The sequence below is a fragment of the Oncorhynchus keta genome, chromosome 19 (assembly GCF_023373465.1).
Source record: "Oncorhynchus keta strain PuntledgeMale-10-30-2019 chromosome 19, Oket_V2, whole genome shotgun sequence".
In the NCBI taxonomy this organism is placed as follows: domain Eukaryota; kingdom Metazoa; phylum Chordata; class Actinopteri; order Salmoniformes; family Salmonidae; genus Oncorhynchus; species Oncorhynchus keta.
In genome coordinates, this window is record NC_068439.1 from 36,972,254 (window position 1) to 36,993,744 (window position 21,491).

Consider the following 21,491-nt stretch of genomic DNA (forward strand, 5'->3'; position numbering starts at 1 on the left):
CGCCGGAGACCAGGGTGCATCTCCCGCTCCCTCTGTTCGCTGCAATATAGTGGGGGAACAATATCTGATGGGGGAGCATTTTTATTTCTTGCACCTTGTTGGAAACTGGACCAGGATTCCAGTTTGGGGACCAGTGTCTTTGCCTGTACTGTGGCATACCTGTATTAGCCATCATTGATAGTGGAAGGCTACCAACAGTAAATTCCATATAGTCATAAATTAAACTAAATATTCATATAATATATGATTATATAAATTTTAAGAGTTCTGTACAGGACTCTAAGGACCGGAAATCAATGTATCGGCACCGGAAGTGTAGAGCGGAACAGACCCACAAGAGGAAAAAAGAAAAAAAATCTAGTGGAAAAAAATCGGCGAATCTGAGGGTTCGGGCGGATTTGGACTGAGTTTCCGAACTGTCCCGACCCGCGGGACCCCCGGGGTTGAGAGGGAATCGACAACACCGGTAATTAACATCGAGTTATTACTCTATCGTTAATTATTTCTGTATGACAGAGCAGCTCATAGGAGCTGCTGCTTTCCTCTATCTGGACAGCCGGAAGTCTGCATGAAGCTGCGTCTCGCACAGGGGCATTGGCGTCTTCGTTTTTTTCTGTGTTTTTTTTTATTCGTGAGGTTTTTTTTGTTTTTTTTATTTTCTCAGTGTGACGAACAGGGAGAGGGATGGAGGCTTAAGGGGTTGTGGCATTGTTGTTTTCAAGCGGGAGTTTATTTGTTTATTGTCGACTTTAAAAATAGGCCGCATAGTAGCAAGCGAGCTAACAAAAGCTGAAATTAATGGAGGCAAGTTAGCTAGCCAGCTAACCTCAAGGAGCTAGCTAGCTTCTACGTTAACTAACTAGCTCAGATTTCACTCCTCTGTTGTTGCTAGATAATTAACTCGCTAGATATCATCAATAGCAGTCTATCAAGCTTGCCACCAGACATTTAGCTGAAAGAAAGGGTAGGCGAGTGTTTTATTGTAACGTTAGGTGACGGTCGGCGGCTATCCCGTTGGCTGGCAAGCTGTCTTGTGTGTGTGTGCCCTGGCATGGGATAGGACATACTATAACTTGACAGAACTTAATGTTCCACTTCAGAATGGTTAGCAGACACCTCTCTGTTGCTGCTGTATTGAGTTACAAATCTACAATAAATAACTTCCACTGTTCTACACCTACTAGCTGGATGATTTTCAATGACATACTTGACATTCATTGTTCCTTAAAATGTATAGTGCCCACTCCATGCATGGCATATTTAAATATTTCTGTTAAATATTCTATTATGTATGCAATATAATGTATCCCTCATTATTTGTTATCTCATCTGTAGACTGTTATAAGTTTAAGTAGCCATTGATGAAACATAATTTCTTGTACACCCCCACTACTGCGCTCTGCATGCATTTACTTGTATGTGAACAATAACATGCCATTTACAATCCTGACCAACAGCAACACTCTCTGTCCGGGGGCCACGGACTCTTACATACAATATGGCTCACACTTTTTTTTATCTTAGTTAAATTATTGGCAGTGGGAAAAATGCATACCAGTGAAGAAAAAACATTTGTATCATTCAACGTTCCCCATTCCCTTGAGGAAAAATCTTTATTTTACTCAACTTCTTGGATAAGCTTAGCAGTTGCAAGAGACCAAGAACTTTTGCCAGACATCAGTTTTGATGGGCATGGTCTCATTTGAGCGAGCAGGTGTTTATAAGTCATGTTGCTTTTCAATTACAGAAATAATGGAAGATTCCCATTTCAACTCATCATACTTTTGGTCTCCCGTTCCTACAGTACAAGGACAGGTAGAAACCTTATTACTGGACCTTATTTTGAATTGTACATACTACATTTTAGTTGGCACTATTAATGAGCTTACTACACCTTAGGTGAGGATGGAAAAACATAAAATTTACTGTAATTCATGTGTAAGTAACAAAACAATGAGCCTCTCTAAATGATAACTTCTACCCCTCTCTCCCACTTCCCTTATCAACATCTACCACCTCAACTTATTTCCTTTTGGCATCTCACCCATTCTCTCTATTGCCTGTCTTTCTCTTTCCCTCCTCTACTTTCCTATCCACCTTCCCCCTCCACTATAGATTGAAAACGCCATGTTCCTGAACAAGATGAAGGAGCAGTTGAGTCCAGACAATAAGGGTTCTCCATCGTTCCCTCACTCCTCGCACTATCCCACCGCAGTGCTCACCATGGACGCTGGAGGCCGGGTGGTGCCCAAACAGGAAGGTGGAGGCGTCCAATTGAACGCCATAGGTGGGCACCTGCACCAGCCGCACACCTCACAGAATATCACGGTGGTGCCCGTCCAGTCCACGGGCATCATGACGGCAGGTGAGAAGACGAAACACCAGTGTCCGTTTGTCTGGCGATCCTCTGTGGTTGTTCTATGTGTATCTCTTCCCTGTTTCTGTCTGGCTTAATCATGTTATAGTGATGTCTGTCAAACATTCTCTGTATTTCATTGGGTGTCTAGTGTGTGCCTCAGCTCTCTCTTGGAGGGGCGTGGTGCAGTCAGGTCACAGTCTCTCTCTCCCTCTTAGCGGGGCTAGTGATAACCACTCCCCAAGGCACCCTGGTCTCTCAACCCACCTCCACACAATCTTTTGTGTCCGGACCCCCTGCCACCACCATGATAGTGTCCTCACTGCACCCCACAAACACAGGTAAAATCTCCACCCCGTTCCCCCAAACCTGTTTACCTTTCCCCTCCACATTGTGATAGGTTGTGTGCCTGAGCAGCTTGCAAACCTGTCCTGGCTTATCAACAACCGTAGCAGACTCACTGGCACACACTCACATACACACATACTGTACATTCATTGGATCATTAAAAAAATATGGTTGATATGGGCTTGCCCAGCAAGGGGGGCACCACGTTCTAAAGTCTTTTAGACTCAACACTCACAGAGATGCACTTACACACACACACACAGTAACACACTCATTGCTGCTTGAGCTAACCCCTGCAACACGTTGCCAGCAGCCAACCACTAACCCATGACCTGATCCAGCCCCCCCCACCCCCACCCTCTGCGGTGTGAGCGAGAGGGATCGAGCCGGGTAGTGAGCTCCGTGTGTTGAGTGTGTTCTCTTCTCTCGGTTTCTGTCAGAGAGCAGCCAGCACTCCTCTCTCTACTTCTACAGCCACAGTGAGTACCCACCTCCATCTTCCCTCCACCCTGCCCCACCTAGCTGACTACTCCCTCCCCATATGCCATCAACCATCCCTACTGCTTAGCAGCAAAGCCCTGCAACATTAGCCCATGTTCAGTCTTGTGGTTGTGTTTACTTGCACTCTGAACTGTTTGATTGCTGGTTTGGATGTGCAGTTGAGTTGCTTTCTAGATGACTTGTCTGCGTGGAGATACTGTAAGGCAGGGGTTCCCATTAAAAATGGTGATGTAATCAACAGCCAATGTTTACTTTTTTAAATTGGTGTTATGACCGTTTCTTACAAATCAGTCTGACAGTACTTTTGACAGTATGTTTGAAGTGACTGAAATGCATATAAAAACACGGCATCTTGTTTACGTTCTTTATTGTAACCACAATGTCACAAATAATTTGTATCTACCTTTACAATTACTTTTAGAGTTTGGGATTAATTTGATTAATATTATGGTGTTTCTATTCCAAGGAAAACTAAAAACCCTCTCGGTTTCCGTTAGAATTGAAGGAAAATATGGTGCTGTACAACGTGACGGTCGGGAGTACAGTACTGGGCTATTTAGCTAAAGAATCCAGTGTCCTGCGGCACGCGGGAGACTGGGGTTTAATTCCCCGACGGGGAGGAAGGAGTAGGCTGTCCTTGTAAAGAATCATTTGTTCTTAACTGACTTGCCTAGTTAAATAAGGTTACACTAAGAGCATAACATGTCTACACCCTAATTTTCTAATTCTAGTCTAACCAATACTCAAACGGAGATTCAGTGAAAATAAAAATATAATCGATTTATCAAGACCTGTCCCCATGCTTGTCTCAGAGCAGCGTGGAACGGTGCTAAAATAGTTGTAGGCTATTGCTTCTAACTTCAATATGCTCTTTAAATAAATAAGACCTACACTAGTGAGACTCATGTCGCCTACAGTAGGCCTACAGTATATTGAAAAATATGACGGGACTCTCCGCCAATAATTACATATAGAGGATTGGAGGATATTTCTGTAATTCAGTGATATTTATTCCCATAGTAATTCATTATGGATCCAAAACTAAATAAACATTGGCATTTTGAAAGAGGTTTTTATCATTATTTTTATTAACGAAAGCATGAAGATGCCATTACATTGTTACATTGTTTTAGTTTGAACGTGCAGACTGGCACTAAGAACAGAACAGCAGGAACACTTCCCTAGTCAGCTCCATTATTAGTACAATGCCACTTAAATATTTTGGAGATTATTTCGTTTTCAAATAACGTGAAATGAGTGAGGAAAAAGGCCATTCTTGAACATGGGGTGAGACATTGTTACTAATTTGTAAATAAAGCCAGTTTGTTATTTAGAATAATTTATTTCTGTTTTTGAAGAAAAAACTAAAACCTACTGTTATCTCATGGGACTCCCAGTCGAGGCCAGCACGGATATTGAACCAGAATCTGTAGCAACACAGCTTGCACTCCTATGAAGTGTCTTAGACTGTTGCGCCACTCAGGTACTGTACAACTTGACTGGCCTACAGTACTACTTTAAGAGCAAAATAATCCTAATAAAATAATAAAAACCTTAGTGTACCAACCGTTTTAGTAAGTAATACTGCAGTCGTGCTCAATTATCAGTTTCTATTTAGGCCTATGTCGCCCTTGCACTGGTCAGGAGCAATGAAGTAGTGACGCAGGGTACTGTACTAAACCACAAATTACCTTTACGACCCGCGGTGTAAACTCGCAACTTTTAATGGAGGAACCACGGTACGTCTTGTGTTTCAGTGATGGGGTCCTATGTTGTAGCTTAAATCATTCAAAAGATAGAGCCACAATTGTAGGAAGAAAACAGAAACCACTCTGTTTATTACAACCGCATCTAGCGGCTATCGGAGGTTACTGACGTAACCCCAGTTCTATGAACCAAGTGCAGTTGTTTATTTCAGAGTTTCTTTCGCCACACCATTTTCAAATCAGGCGACCCCCTAGTTTGGGAAACACTGCTGAAAGGCCTGTTATAAGCTGCAAAGAACATGTCTTGGATGTAATGTTTTACTGGACTTAAGCTCACACTATAAATCTCACAACATATTATGAAGATGATCAGATCTGCGACCTATTCATGGTCTAGTAGAGTTATCTGAGTGTGTAACTCCAAAAATGATATCTGAAAGTCTAGGAATATTATCTCATGCACATCCACTAATGGTCCAAGCAAGTTATCTGGAGGACCAATTGAGTGATCTGGAGTACGCCGCCATGTTCTCTGGTGGTGCTATTCCATTCATGAATGTGATCATCCAAAGATTGATGAAAACCATTGTCCTGGATTAATGTCCAAAATATATAAACTACAGTATCTGGCCCATTCAAAAAGCCAAATCAATTTTGTTTAGTTGTGTAACTGTGCAATGCTGTCAAAATAGGCAGTTGAGTGTAAACTATTATTTTTGCAGTGATGAAGTCTATCAGGTATTTCAGTATATGGGTGTTGTGACTTTACTTTCATTAATCTGATGACTGTTATTTATCGAATCAACTAACTATGTTTAATTGTTACCCGATTTTAAATTAATCATGTAACAATTAACTCATTAGGAATTTGGGGAACCACGAGAGCGGTTGTTTAAAGAGTTACCATCTCCCGAATTAAACTCTAAAGGTCTTTACCTATCAAAACCATAAAACAGTCAACGTATTAATCATAACCTCATATCATATCATCATTCTTCTTTGAAGACAAGCTAGCTAGGGGTGGCAGGTAGCCTAGGGGTTAGAGCGTTGGGACAGTAAGGTTGCTGGATCGAATCTCCGAGCTGACAAGGTAAGAATCGGTTATTCGTCCCCTGAACAAGGCAGTTAACCCACTCTTCCCGGTAGGCCATCATTGTAAATAAGTATTTGTTCTTAAACAAGATATTTTGTCACGAAAAGATGCTCGACTATGCATATGCAGCTTTGGAAAGAAAACACTCTGACGTTTCCAAAACTGCAAAGATATTATCTGTGAGTGCCACAGAACTGATGCTACAGGCGAAACCAAGATGAAACTTCAAACAGGAAATGAGCAAAATTTTCGAGGCACTGTTTTCCATTGTCTCCTTATATGGCTGTGAATGCGCCCTGAACGAGCCTACACGTTCTGCCGTTTCCCCAAGGTGTCTGCAGCATTGTGACGTGTTTGTAGGCATATCATTGGAAGATTGGCCATAAGAGACTCCATTTACCAGGTGTCCACCCGGTGTCCTTTGTCGAAATTGGTGCGTAATCTCCAGCTGCAAGCATTCTTCCATGTGATTCAGAGGAGAGAGGAGACTTCCACAAACGATATATCATTGAAGAGATATGTGAAAAACACCTTGAGGATTGATTCGAAACAACGTTTACCATGTTTTAGTCGATATTATGGAGTTAATTTGGAAAAAAGTTTGGCGTTTTGATGACTGAATTTGTTTGTTTTTTTGGTAGCCAAACGTGACAAACAAAACGGAGCGATTTCTCCTACACAAAGAATCTTTCAGGAAAAACTGAACATTTGCTATCTGAGTCTCCTCATTGAAAACATCTGAAGTTCTTCAAAGGTAAATGATTTTATTTGAATGCTTTTCTTATTTTTGTGAAAATGTTGCCTGCTAAATGCTACGCTAGCTATCAATAATCTTACACAAATGCTTGTTTTGCTATGGTTGAAAAGCATATTTTGAAAATCTGAGATGACAGTGTTGTTAACAAAAGGCTAAGCTTGAGAGCTAATATATTTATTTAATTTCATTTGCGATTTTCATAAATAGTTAACGTTGTGTTATGCTAATGAGCTTGCGGGATAATTACACTCCTGGATACAGGTTTTTTCGTATTTAAACGTGATGAACAAAACGGAGCGATTTGTCCAAAACAAATAATATTTTTGGAAAAACTGAACATTTGCTATCTGAGAGTCTCCTCATTGAAAACATCTGAAGTTCTTCAAAGGTAAATGATTTTATTTGAATGCTTTTCTTGTTTTTGTGGAAATGTTGCATGCTGAATGCTACGCTAAATGCTACGCTAGCTATCAATAATCTTACACAAATGTTTGTTTTGCTATGGTTGAAAAGCATATTTTGAAAATCTGAGATGACAGTGTTGTTAACAAAAGGCTAAGCTTGAGAGCTAGCATATTTATTTAATTTCCTTTGCCATTTTCATGAATAGTTAACATTGCGTTATGGTAATTCGAACATTCTGTTAAAAATCGTGCAACATTTCAGCGTCCTGCTACTCATGCCAGGAATATAGTATATGCATATGATTAGTATGTGTGGATAGAAAACACTCGGACGTTTCTAAAACTGGTTAAATCATGGCTGTGACTATATCAGAGCCTGCGTTTCATCGAAAAGTGCAAGAAAAACTGATCACTGAAAACTGGAAAAAGTATCAATGTGCCACTTGCATGTATTGTTTATGGGAAACCAAATTACATGGGGCTGAGATTGCAAGTCCTACAGCTTCCACAGGATGTCGCCAGTCTTGTCAATTGGTATGGCCGTTGTTTCTTGGTCAAACGAGTGAGAGAGAGCCCATTCCTTCCGGTCTCTGACAGGATGTTTTGGATAAGAAATTTCCGACCATGATTTTAAGACGCGGAGCTATTGAATACACATCGCCCCGTGATCAATTTGATAGATTATTAACGTTTACTAATACCTAGAGTTGGATTACAAAAGTATTTCGAAGTGTTTTGTGAAAGTTTATCGTCAACTTTTCTAATTTTAAAAAATGACGTTGCGTTTTAAAACGCTGTTTTTTCCTTGATCACACACTCTTCATAGATCGATATTTAGGGTATATATGGACCAATTTAATCGAAAAAAAAGACCCAATAGTGATGTTTATGGGACATCTAGGAGTGCCAACAAAGAAGATTGTCAAAGGTAATGAATGTTTTATATTTTATTTCTGCGTTTTGTGTAGCGCCGGCTATGCTAATTATTTTGTTTACGTCCCCTTCGGGTATTTCGGGGTGTTGCATGCTATCAGATAATAGCTTCTCATGCTTTCGCCGAAAAGCATTTTAAAAATCTGACTTGTTGGCTTCACAACGAGTGTAGCTTTAATTCAGTACCCTGCATGTGTGTTTTAATGAACTTTTGAGTTTTAACGAGTGCTATTAGCATTTAGCGTAGCACATTTGCATTTCCAGATGGCTAATGGGACGCATGCGTGTCGGGTCAACGTAAGAGGTTAAAACGGGAACGTTTTTTCATCCAAAAATGAAATACTGCCCCTAGTGTTCCAAGAGGTTAACTGACTTGCCTAGTTAAATAAAGGTTAAATAAGAAAGTAATTCTGAACAGTCGTAACCTCCTGCATCTGCAAAACCCCAGCCTTACTTATGATTCGGTACTACACAAATTGGTTTAATTATCATTAAGTTAGCTGGTAAATAAATAACACAGGATAAACATACACACTTACTACATTAGGAAAGGTCCCTAGTGGACTGACACAACCTTTGGTGGCTTGTTACAAAGGAGATGGAAGGGAGGAGGAGAGAGAGAAACAGACACTTATCGTTAATACATTTTAGGAACTACTCTCACAGTAATCATATACTTTGCACACAAACTGCGGCCCGTTTGGTGTAAGAAATCATGAATGTATTTACATGTGAATGCCTTCGTTTGCTGTTTATCTCTCTGTCTGAACCAGGCCTCCTTAGGAAGGGTGTTGGGCTTTTCCTCTGCACGCTTGTAAGGCTCTGATTGTCCAAAAGGTGTTTCTCTGTTCTCTCATTTTCTCCTGAAGCTTCTTTGAAGATAGGCTAGCCAGCCGTGCTGTGATGAGAGTAGCACACTATGGTGATTTGACAGAATAGTCCCACTTAAATGCACTTTCGAAGAGATTTTACTTCGGACAGCTAATCAGCCGTACCAGTGATTGTCTAGAAGGTGACGTTATTGTTTCAACCTCGTGTTGAGATTCAGTGTTAAAACCACTTTAGATGTGGGTTGCAACACCTGGTCTTTCCTGGACTAAATGTTCATTTCTTTACCAATCCTTTTATGAACTCATGTCGAAAGGGATGGTTCTGTCAAGCTGACATGCTATCTGACCTCACTCGGGGCGTGGCTACTTACTGTGCAAAGTTTATTCGAGATAAATGATCTCTTATGGCTCCTAAAATCACATTCCTATCTTAACAAAAATACATGAATCGTTTTTCATATTTCATATACAAAGTAGAGGATGGAGACTTCGTACATGTAGTGTACCGTAATTTCTGGACTATAAGCCGCTACTTTATTCCCACACTTTGAACCTCGCGGTTTATACAATGACGCGGCTAATTTATGGATTTTTCCCGCTTTCACAAGATTCATGCCGCCAAAAAACTGAGCACCGTCAAACTTCCCATCATTCTGATTACAGTAGTAATTTTGTCACCCTCATCATGGCAAAGACACGGAGAAATGCATATGATGCAGCTTTCAAGTTGAAGGCGATAAATCTGGCTGTTGGAAAAGGAAATAGAGCTGCTGCATGGGAGCTTGGCCGTAATGAGTCGATGATAAGACGTTGGAAACAGCAGCGTGAGGAACTGACTCAGTGCAGAAAGACAACAAAAGCTTGCAGAGGGAAGAAAAGCAGATGGCCCAAAGTATTTGCAGCCACTCGACATCAGTGTAAATTGTGCATTTAAGGTGGCGCTCCTTGTTCAGTGGGAGGCTTGAATGACAAGTGGGGAGAAATCCTTCACTAAAACGGGCCGCAGGCGAAGAGCATCTTATGGTCAAGTCTGCCAGTGGGTCCTGACATTGTGGAGCATTGTCAAAAAATCCACTATCATCAACGGGTTTCGAAAGGCTGGACTGCTGCGTGTTGAAGGGGTAGCATGAGCTCAGCGGGGTATTTGCCTCCGGATGAAAGTGACGAGAGCGACAATGAAAACGATCCAATATCGGATGAAGCAATTCTGAGGCTATTCAACTCCGACACCGAAGGAGATGACTTCAGTGGTTTCAGTGCACAGGAGGAGGAAGATGGTGACCAATGACTTTCTTGGTAGGCTACTGTTTGAATTTGTTACTAGCCGTGTTTCGTTAAAGCCTATTTATTTTTGTTACAAGCCGTGTTTAATTTAAAGGCTGTGTAAAGTTAATTTGTTTCAATGTACCGGTAGGCACCTGCGGCTTATTTATGTACAAAATACATATTTTTTAATAATTCAGTGGGTGCGGTTTATATTCAGGTGCGCTTAATAGTCCAGCAATTACGGTATATACTTTTCAAGTTACAGTATTTCCTTTATAACCTTTTTAATGACATCACAAAATAACAACCCATATGACATTATTATTCTTTAGATTATCTCTGACCATTCCACACGTTCTGTGTTAGAAATATTGTTCCAGGATTCGCTTTAGAACGTGTTAAGAGTTTCAGCGGGAAAACGGTCTCTGGAGACAAATTAACATTCCTGTGTGAATTTTGGAGAGGGAGACTCTAGATCTCCTCTCCTTTAATTTACAACAGGGTGTGAGGTGTCAACCATCCACCAGCTCCCTTCTCCCCCCTCTGTGGTTACTGTCATCCCTTGCCACGCTGATATGACCCATTCGAATCCTCACAGGACAGTCATGACGTGGGTGAAGAGATTAAAATGCCTCAGTGTTATGGGGTTATATACCACTCACACGTTGTTGCTTTCACCATTGCATACCAGGAGACACCGTTTTGGATGATACTCACCAAGAAGAGGCCCAAGGGATATGTAGTGTGGTGTTTGGTGTCTTTTAATCAAAGCTGTATCCCCCCGTTCTCTCCCCTTCCCTCTATCCTTCCTTTCCCCACCCCGTTTTTTTGTACCCGTTTCAGGCAAGAAAGAGGATTTGGTCATCCCTCCTGCTGTCATGCCAACGCCCGGGAAGCGGGGCAGGAAGAAGAAGTCAATGATGCCGAGGGCGGGCGCCACCCTCCCCCCAGGAAGTGATGCGTTGATTCTGGCACACCTGGCTGCTGGGGGACAGGTGAATGAGAGTCTAAGGGAAGTCACATAAGAACTAAGCCTCTACAGAAGTTATGTTGAGTATTATGTTGTGTTTAGATCAACTCCCCAGTCAATCCAATCCATAGTGATAAAATATGTTAAGGCTACGTAATGTAGTGTCATTATTTCAGGATTAGTGAAGCAAAGTGTTGTTTATAAAAACAAATATTGTTTGTTTACAGCACCACACTGCCGACCATTATGACTTATCAAATGATGAGGATGAGCATGGGAACAAAGATGGGACCAAATCATACAGGTAGATTAGAGGCTTTGTGCTTACATACTTTTTACCCCTTAACTCTCACAATTTGTGAGTATCCCTGTGTCTATACAGTATCTCTGTTCTTCTTGTTTTCTCTCCATTTCCACCACCTGCCACTCTCTCATACCTATATTCCAGGTGCCGGATGTGTGCGGTGACGTTCTTCAGCAAGTCGGACATGCAGATCCACGCCAAGTCTCACACGGAGGCCAAGCCGCACAAGTGCCCCCACTGCTCCAAGTCGTTCGCCAACTCCAGCTACCTGTCCCAGCACATCCGCATCCACAGCGGGGCCAAGCCCTACACCTGCTCCTACTGCCAGAAAACATTCAGGCAGCTCAGTCACTTACAGCAGCACACACGGTACTGCTGCCTCCCTGGCGTGTGTGAGTGTGTGTGTGATGATTGATTTCAGGGAATAGGTGTGTGACTGCAGAGTATAGACTGTCACACAAGAATGAAGGGCTGGTAGTAAAGACTATCACTACAAATTCAGGGATATTGATACCAATGTACCTTTCCACATTTGGCTTTGGATTTGACCATTACAATATGAGTAACTACTCTGCATTAGATACATGGGTTTTTATTTTGACAATGCAAATAATACATTATTATCCCCAAGAATACTGATTTAAAAACGTCTTATTGTACTTCATCTATGACTGCAGATTTGGAATAAACAAGCCCAATAGTGATATTTCTGGTGACGTGTGACAAAGCAGCACCACCTTTTTCCTCTCTTGTCGAAATGTCACCGCTTTTCTAAGCAGAGTGTGTGCTTTTTGACTTGTTTTTTTCTTGCCAAATTGCTTTTTGTGAAATTTGATGAATTTGTTCAGTTATGTCCTTGTTTCTGTTGATTTCTTTGCGTGTGCCCTTTTTGTGGTATCCATCTTTTCTTCCTATCTCATCCTTATCCCTCATTTGACTTTTCTGACTGTCTGCTTCCCCGCTCTCGGTTCCACATGTTCACTTACAGTACCAGTCAAAAGTTTGTATACACCTCATTCCAGGGGTTTTCTTTATTTTTACTATTTTCTACATTGTAGAATAATAGTGAAGATATCAAAATGATGAAATAACACATGGATTCATTTAGCAACCAATTAAGTGTTAAACAAGTTCTTCAAAGTAGCTTAACTTTGCCTTGATGACAGCTTTGCACACTCTTGGCATTCTCTAAACCAGCTTGAGGTAGGGGTGGTATACATAAGATATTTGGTAAAAGACCAAGTCTATATTATGGCAAGAACAGCTCAAATAAGCAAAGAGAAATGACAGTCCATCATTACTTTAAGACCAGAAGATCAGTCAATCTGGAAAATGTCAAGAACTTTGAACGTTTCTTCAAGTGCAGTTGCAAAAACCATCGCCATGTTGAAAATGACTCTCATGAGGACCACCACAGGAAAGGAAGACCCAGAGTTACCTCTGTTGCAGAGGATAAGTTCATTAGTGTTAACTGCACCTCAGATTGTAGCCCAAATAAATACTTCACAGAGTTCAAGTAACAAGCACATCTCAACATCACCTATTCAGAGAGACTGTGTGAATCAGGTCCTCATGGTCAAACTGCTGCAAAGAAACCACTACTAAAGGACACCAATAAGTAGAAGAGACTTGCTTGGGCCAAGAAATGGGAGCAATGGACATTAGACCGGTGGAAATTTGGTCTGGAGTCCAAATTGGAGAATTTTGGTTCCAACCGCTGTGTCCTTGTGAAACGCGGTGTGGGTGAACAGATGATCTCTGCATGTGTATTTTCCACCATAAAGCATGGAGGGGGTGTTATGGTATGGAGATGCTTTGCTGGTAACACTGTCTGTGATTTATTTAGAATTCAAGGCACACTTAACCAGCATGGCAACGACAGCATTCTGCAGCGATATGCCATCCCATCTGGTTTGGGCTTAGTGGGACTATGATTTGTTTTTCAACAGGACAATGACCCAATACACCTTCAGGCTGTGTAAGGGCTATTTTACCAAGAAGGAGAGTGGTGGAGTGCTGCATCAGATGACCTGGCCTCCACAATCCCCCAACCTCAACCAAATTGTGATGGTTTGGGATGAGTCGGACCGCAGAGTGAAGGAAAAGCAGCCAACAAGTGCTTAGCATATGTGGGAACTCCTTCAAGACTGTTGGAAAAGCATTCCAGGTGAAGCTGGTTGAGAGAATGCCAAGAGTGTGCAAAGAAGTCATAATTGAAAAATGTTTTTTGATTCATTTAACACTTTTTTGATTACTACATGATTCCATATGTGTTATTTCATAGTTTTGATGTCTTCACTATTATTTTACCATGTAGGAAATAGTCAAAATAAATAAAACCCTAGATTGAGTAGGTGTGACCAAATTTTTGACTGGTACTGTACATACAAGCAGGAACATATGGAAGACAGTGATACCGTATATAACCATTACCAGAGATATTCAGTGCTAGGTTAAAAACAATGTGTAGGGGAGGTCAAAAAGCACAGTTCAGGCTTCAAGTGTAGTACAGATTGAGTGCCGTGGTTGTATTCAAGAGAGATCACAATAAGTGTATGCGTTGTTTGCTATCTTGGAGGCTATAGTTTTTATGTGTAGTTTGCAGATTTTGGGGGGAATTAAAGTTGCTTATGTTATTGACAAACACAATCTGAAAAAGTAGTTTTTATGCGTTTGGTAAACTAGAAATAATAGAGGTCCAAGCATCGATCCCTGTGGAACACCACATTTGATCTGAAGAGGGGTTAACTTCTTTGAAAGTGACAGATTGCATTCTTCCTTTTAGATTGCTGGAGAACCATAGCAAAGACTAATAAGTCACGTCCATCTTTGGGGAAAGGATGTCATTTTGGGTAAACTATCCCTGAAAGAGCGTCATAACGTAAATGTTTTTATTTCAGACAAATAATATGGCTCTATCTGTACATTTAGATATCCAAAGACTACATCTTTCCATATTGAGTTCTTCATTTTATTTGGATGCCTTTCCCTGACACTTTCAGTTCTATCTGTGCACCATCTCTTCAACCAGTCTTTGGTTTCTTGAATGTTTGAGGAATTAAATAAATAGCTTTTCCCTTCCTCCCACCCTCACTGTTCTGTTAGAATGAAGTGCTCCCTTTGCCTTCTCTATTGCATTTCCTCCCTCACAGTTGTTTGCCTTATGTTTCAAGAGAAAGGCGAGCACATGCTTTCACTCAAATGTCTAAGTTGTAGGCCTCTGTAGAATTACCACACAATATCGTTAGCACACCATAGGTGGAGAAAGAGAGAGAGAGAAAGGAAAGGGGGACTGCCTGCTGTCTGTTTTCGTACTGTGTTTTGCAACTCAGACACAGCAACAACAAAAAAGTGCACACTGTCAATCAAACTGCTCTAAACTTGATTTGGGGTGATTTGATTATGATTTGATCTCAGGATAATTTGTCGCTGATTTGATACATTATAAATCTCTCTCTTTTTCTCTCTCCATCTCCCCATCCCCTTGTTAGAAACCACACTGAGGGCAAACCGCACAAGTGTCCCCACTGCTCCAAATCGTTCTCCAACTCCAGCTACCTTGCCCAGCACATCCGCATCCACAGTGGGTCCAAGCCCTACACCTGCTCCTTCTGCCAGAAAACATTCAGGCAGCTCAGTCACTTACAGCAACACCACAGGTAAACACTACTAAACAGGGACAGTGGGCAGTCACGTCATCACACACCCTCTCTAGTTCCATCTACTCCTCTTTTTTTGCTTTTTTTCTCTCTTTCCTTCTCAATCGTTGTCTGTCATTCTTTTACAAGTCTCATTAAAGTTTGCTACATTTTCTAGCTCCTCCCTCATGTCAGCATCAGTTTGGACATGAGGCTGTTGCCAATATACGTATCCCTTACACTTTGACATCTGAATGGACTGGTTGGATTTACCAGTAAGTATTATGGTGGAAACTCTATCTATGAGGGGCCGTCAAGAAAGAACATTAGTTAGTGTGGTTGATTTGGGATTGGATCTCTCCCTTTCCATCTTTCCTGTCAGTTCCTTGGAGTGAGTGACACTGTAATGAAAGTAGTCAGGCTACTGGGGTTTTCGGGGAGCTGTAATTCATTACAGACTGTGTTTCACTTCCATAGGATCCACACGGGGGATCGACCTTACAAGTGTATCCATCCTGGCTGTGAGAAAGCATTCACTCAGCTGTCCAACTTACAGGTAGGCAGGACTTCTACATCCAATTCACAAGTCCAATAGATCTCAAATTTGGACAATAATCATCTCAAGTTCAATTTATTTGGTTGTAAGTTTCTCATAGCAAAAATTCACTTATCTTTAAATGAATTATGTACAGTTAATAACATAAGCATAATGACATGATGTAGGCATGATAACGTTATAGTCACAATAATCATAATGTATTAACTCTTACATTGCTGCTTACCCCAGTCTCACCGCCGGCAGCACAACAAAGACAAGCCGTATAAGTGCCACAACTGTAACCGCGGTTACACAGATGCGGCCAGTCTGGAGGTGCACCTGACCACTCACACGGTCAAACACGCCAAGCTTTACTCCTGTGGCCTGTGCAACCGCGCCTACACCTCGGTACGCCTGCCAATCACCCTAAAACCTCTACCTCCTCCTCAACTACATGAAGTCCCACCCCTTTTAAAAGAGTCACACCCACTTTTGCTTTCTAGATGCGGGGCCTCCCCACTTGTGAGGGGCCTGGTGAATGAAAGTGGTGTTCAGCAATGTCATATTTTAGGGGAGGTGCTAGAGCATTGTGAGGGTGGAGATTAATTTATTGTATGTACTTCTTTCAGTAACTGCAATATTAGATTACTTGAAGGACTACAGTACTTCAGGTTACTGTAAGTTGGTTGGTAGTGAAAACATTTGAACAACCAGTAGATGAACAAGTACACGCAGTAGTTTGGCTTAATGGTAACCTATAGTGTTGTATAGTACTGTACAGATAGGCGTTTGGCTATGTAGTTAAAAACACTGCTCCCCTCCTCTACTGTAGTTTATATACGCTTGGCCCATATTTCCTTCCAGTAATTTGCATAGACTACAAATGACTGAGTTTGTATGTACAGTTGAAGTCGAAGTTTACATACACCTTAGCCAAATACATTTAAACTCAGTTTTCACAATTCCTGACATTTAATCCTAGTAACAATTCCCTTTCTTAGGTCAGTTGGGATCACCACTTTATTTTAGGAATGTGAAATATCAAAATAATAGTAGAGAGAATGATTTATTTCAGCTTTTATTTCTTTCATCACATTCCCAGTGGGTCAGAAGTTTACATACACTCAATTAGTATTTGGTTGCATTGCCTTTAAATTGTTTAACTTCGGACAAATGTTTTGGGTAGCCTTCCACAAGCTTCGCACATTATGTTGGGTGAGTTTTGTCGCATTCCTCCTGACAGAACTGGTGTAATGGAGTCAGGTTTGTAGGCCTCCTTGCTCGCACACGCTTTTTCAGTTCTGCCCACAAATTTTCTATAGGATTGAGGTCAGGGCTTTGTGATGGCCACTCCAATACCTTGACTTTGTTGTCCTTAAGCCATTTTGCCAACAACTTTGGAAGTATGCTTTGGGTCATTGTCCATTTGGAAGACCCATTTGCGACCAAGCTTCAACTTCCTGACTGATGTCTTGAGATGTTGCTTTAATATATCCACATAATTTTTGTTCCTTACGATGTCATCTATTTTGTGAAGTGCACCAGTCCCTCCTGCAGCAAAGCACCCCCACAACATGATGCTGCCACCCCCGTGCTTCACGGTTGGGATGGTGTTCTTTGGCTTACAAGCCTCCCCCTTTTTCCTCCAAACATAACGATGGTCATTATGGCTAAACAGTTATATTTTTGTTTCATCAGACCAGAGGACATTTCTCCAAAAAGTACGATCTTTGTCCCCATGTGCAGTTGCAAACCGTAGTCTGACTTTTTTATGGCAGTTTTGGAGCAGTGGCTTATTTCTTGCTCAGCGACCTTTCAGGTTATATCGATATAGGACTCGTTTTACTGTGGATATAGATACTTTTGTACCTGTTTCCTCCGTAGCATCATCAAAAGATCTTTTGCTGTTGTTCTGGGATTGATTTGCACTTTTTGCACCAAAGTACGTTCATCTCTAGGAGACAGAAAGCATCTCCTTCCTGAGCTGTATGACGGCTGCGTGGTCCCATGGTGTTTATACTTGCGTGTTATTGCTTATACAGATGAATGTTGGTAAGTTTAGGTGTTTGGAAATTGCTACCAAGGATTAACCAGATTTGTGGAGGTCACAATTTTCTTTCTGAGTTCTTAGCTGATTTATTTTGATTTTCCCATGATGTCAAGCAAAGAGGCACTGAGTTTGAAGGTAGGCCTTGAAATACATCCACAGGTACACCTCCAATTGACTCATTATGTCAATTAGCCTATTAGAATCTTCTAAAGCCATGACATCATTTTCTGGAATATTCCAAGCTGTTTAAAGGCACAGTCAACTTCGTGTATGTAAACTTCTGACCCACTGGAATTGTGAATTATAAGTGAAGTAATGTCTGTAAACAATTGCTGGAAAAATGACTTGTCATGCACAAAGTAGATGTCCTAACCGACTTGACAAACTATAGTTTGTTAACAAGAAATTTGTTGACAAACTATAGTTTGTTAACAAGAAATTTGTGGAGTGGTTGAGAAACAAGTTTTAATGACTCCAACCTAAGTGTATGTAAACTTCCGACTTCAGCTGTAGGTGCTGCCAATCCCTTGCATTTTGTCCCCAAGACCCGCTGCTTAGTAAGAGTTCACTGCATTGTCCACCTCCCTCACCATCTTTCTCCCCACTCCTCTTCTCCAGGAGACCTACCTGATGAAACACATGCGGAAGCACAACCCTGACCCCCTCACGGTGGCGGCAGCCATCGCCGCCCAACAGGCTCAGGGCCACACCCCCGGAGGAGGGGGCAGGGGGAGGGGCCGTGGGAGAGGAGGAGGCGGGGCAAATGCAGTGGGTGGTCCTGGAGGGGCGGGCCAGAACCCGGGGCAGAACCAGTCCCAGAACCCCAACAACCCCCAGCAGGGCAGCTACCCACGGACGGAGGGCGTGCCATGCTCCTTCGACCTGCACCAGTACAAGACGGTGTCGGCCGGCGAGATCCAGTACAAGCCAGTCAGCGTGGCTGATCTATCGGCCCATAAGGACCTCTGCTTGACCGTGTCCACCTCAGCCATCCAGGTGGAGCACATGAACTCATAGAGCAGGAGGATGGACAGAGGGGAGGAGAGGAGTTTGGACAGAGCAGAAGATAGACAGAATGGAGAGGGAGGGAGGGAGTTGGAGGCTGGTGTCACTTTAAATGGGAGGATAGGCTCATTGTAATGGCTGGAATGGAATAAATGGAACTGTGTCAAACACAATCAATGTGTTTGATTCCAGCTATTTCAATGAGGCCGTTCTCCGATTTCTCCTCCCACCAGCCTACACTGACAGGGAGAAAGGACTAAGTAAAAGCGACACTGCCTTGTGGTTGGCGAAGGAATGGATGGAAGAATGAGGTTTGGCGATGCAAGACCCAATCAGAGAAGGAAAGGAGGGCGTGAAGAGGAAACCTGAGATGAAGAGGAAGTATGGGATATGTAGTCCAGTATTGAATGAAGAGATAATCTATGAATGGTTCAAAGAAGGCACTTAAAGGAGAAGACATCGAAAAGAGATGAGGGGGGCTGATATAAAGAAGGCACTTGATCAATCTTGTATTTTTACCCTCATGGTTTCTCATTGTTTCACTTATTAGTTGTATGTATATTATCATATGTATGTATTTTTCTACCAACATTGGAATGTGTTAACGAACGACGTGGGAAAGTAAAAAGATTGTGCAAAAAAAGTGAGTGAAAAGAAACATCAAGAAACAGAGCAGATTTTGTATTTAAGAATGATCATTTTCTATATTCCCAACTCATTCTTGCAAAGCAAGGGGTATGGGGGAGAAAGGCGGATTGTGTTGAAACAATGAGGTACTTTTAACAGTTTTTTTGTTGTTGTTTTTTTTAACCTTTCATACAGAGTATTAGTACCATCGTTATTCTTATTGTACGCAACTATCAATGTTATCCTCATTATTATCCATTGGAAGATACTGTAATCTATGTAGATATGCAGTACCACTCAAAAGTTTGGACACGCCTACTCATTCCAGGGTTTTTCTTTATTTTTACTATTTTTTACATTGTAGAATAATAGTGAAGACATCAAAACTATGAAATAACACATATGGAATCATGTAGTAACCTAAAAAGTGGTAAACAAATGAAAATATATTTAATATTTTAGATTCTTCAAAGTAGCCACCCTTGGCCTTGATGACAGATTTGCACACTCTTGGCATTCTCTCAACCAGCTTCATGAGGTAGTCACCTGAAATGCATTTCAATTAACAGGTGTGCCTTGATAAAAGTTCATTTGTGGAATTTATTTTTTCCTTAATGTGTTTGAGCCAATCAAGGTATGGTTGGAATACAGAATGGTGGTCCTATATACAGATGGTCCTATTTGATAAAAGACCAAGTCCATAATATGGCAAGAACAGCTCAAATAAGCAAAGAGAAATGACAGTCCATCATTACTTTATTAAGACATGAAGGTCAGTCAAGTGCAGTCGCCAAAAACCATCAAGCGCTATGATAAAACTGGCTCTCATTAGGACCGCCTCAGGAAAAGAAGACCCAGAGTTATCTCTACTGCAGAGGATACGTTCATTAGTTACTAGCCTCAGAAGTTGCAGCCCAAATAAATGCTTCACAGAGTTAAGTAACAGTCAAATTGCTGCAAAGAAACCACTACTAAAGGACACCAATAAGAAGAAGAGACTTGTTTGGGCCAAGAAACACGAGCAATGGACATTAGACCGGTGGAAATGTGCCCATTGGTCTGGAGTCCAAATTGGAGATTTTTGGTTCCAACCGCCGTGTTTTTGTGAGACGAGGTGTGGGTGAACGGATAATCTCTGCCTGTGTATTTCCCACCATAAAGCATGGAGGAGGAGGTGTTATGGTGTGGGGATGCTTTGCTGGTGACACTGTCAGTAATTTATTTAGAATTCAAGGCAAACCAGAATAGCTACCACAGCATTCTGCAGTGATACGCCTTCCCATCTGGTTTGCGCTTAGTGGGACTATGATTTGTTTTTCGACAGGACAATGACCCAACACCTCCAGGCTGTGTAAGGGCTATTTGACCAAGAAGGAGAGTGATAAGAGTGCTGCATCAGATGACCTGGCCTCCACAATCGCCTGACCTCAACCCAATATGAGATGGTTTGGGATGAGTTGTTGTTTAACACTTTTTGGGGTACTACATGAGTCCATGTGTGTTATTTCATAGTGTTGATGTCTTCACTATTGTTCTACAATATAGAAAAGGTTAGTAGGTCAAGGTTAGGGGTCAAAATAAAGAAAAACCCTGGAATGAGTAGGTGTCCAAACTTTTGACTGGTACTGTATATAGAAGTGACTTTTTTTTTTCATTCAAAAAAGGGAAAGATGTACTGCCTCTAAAGAAAAAACAGAGATCTAAATACATATGAAAAAGAAAACAAAATAACTTCAAAAGTATGAATCGTTGACATGTATTTGTAACCCATCCAATCACAGAGCTCTATTCTGCTCTGTATTTATTGAGCTGGCTTGTGATTGGCTGGTGATCTTACGTATACTCCTTGTACTTCATTATGTGTCTTTTGAAATAACACAGTTCTCATTATTCTTATTGTTATCGCTCCTAATGCCGTTATTAACTACCCTTATGCTACACTCGCTGTATATGCACAGTACACATTCATATGAACAGACTGTTTCTCCTTGTAAGGACAATAAAGTGAGACAGTCGGAGATGACGATCTTTCTGTCCGATTCACCTTTTCCTGCATGCCGTGGCCAGTCAGTTTGAAGGTATTGTATCAATGTACAGTACACAGGTAAATTATACATTGAAATAGTGTAGAATATTGTGTATGCTAGGTGATTGTGTTAGGGACA

At 41.5% G+C, this 21,491-nt stretch overlaps 1 protein-coding gene across 8 annotated transcripts; it reads left to right on the plus strand.

Annotated features, from left to right (window-relative positions):
• The first annotated feature begins 304 nt into the window (after positions 1-304).
• Positions 305-21,349, plus strand: LOC118398195 (zinc finger protein 384-like). Of its 8 annotated transcripts, none has more exons than XM_035793290.2 (12): positions 305-466; positions 1,748-1,815; positions 2,116-2,365; positions 2,575-2,697; positions 3,145-3,183; positions 11,038-11,189; positions 11,392-11,468; positions 11,613-11,837; positions 14,960-15,127; positions 15,584-15,662; positions 15,894-16,052; positions 18,313-21,349. In XM_035793290.2, exons 2-12 carry the CDS (start codon positions 1,753-1,755, stop codon positions 18,709-18,711), a joined length of 1,734 nt encoding a protein of 577 aa, XP_035649183.1. In that variant the 5' UTR covers positions 305-466; positions 1,748-1,752; the 3' UTR covers positions 18,712-21,349. The 8 variants fall into 8 exon arrangements, with proteins under 8 accessions (XP_035649183.1, XP_035649188.1, XP_035649190.1 ...); XM_035793295.2 differs by having other exon boundaries at positions 2,116-2,287; XM_035793291.2 differs by lacking the exon at positions 305-466 and adding an exon at positions 603-804.
• Positions 21,350-21,491: the final 142 nt, after the last annotated feature.

What these genes read in the sequence shown, in the direction of transcription:
- LOC118398195 (XM_035793290.2), top strand. Translation starts at nt 1,753, where the DNA reads ATGGAAGATTCCCATTTCAACTCATCATACTTTTGGTCTCCCGTTCCT. An exon ending in ACTGCACCCCACAAACACAG is followed by an intron (nt 2,698 to 3,144) that starts GTAAAATCTCCA and finishes GGTTTCTGTCAG; the next exon opens with AGAGCAGCCAGCACTCCTCT. An exon ending in GATGGGACCAAATCATACAG is followed by an intron (nt 11,469 to 11,612) that starts GTAGATTAGAGG and finishes CCTATATTCCAG; the next exon opens with GTGCCGGATGTGTGCGGTGA.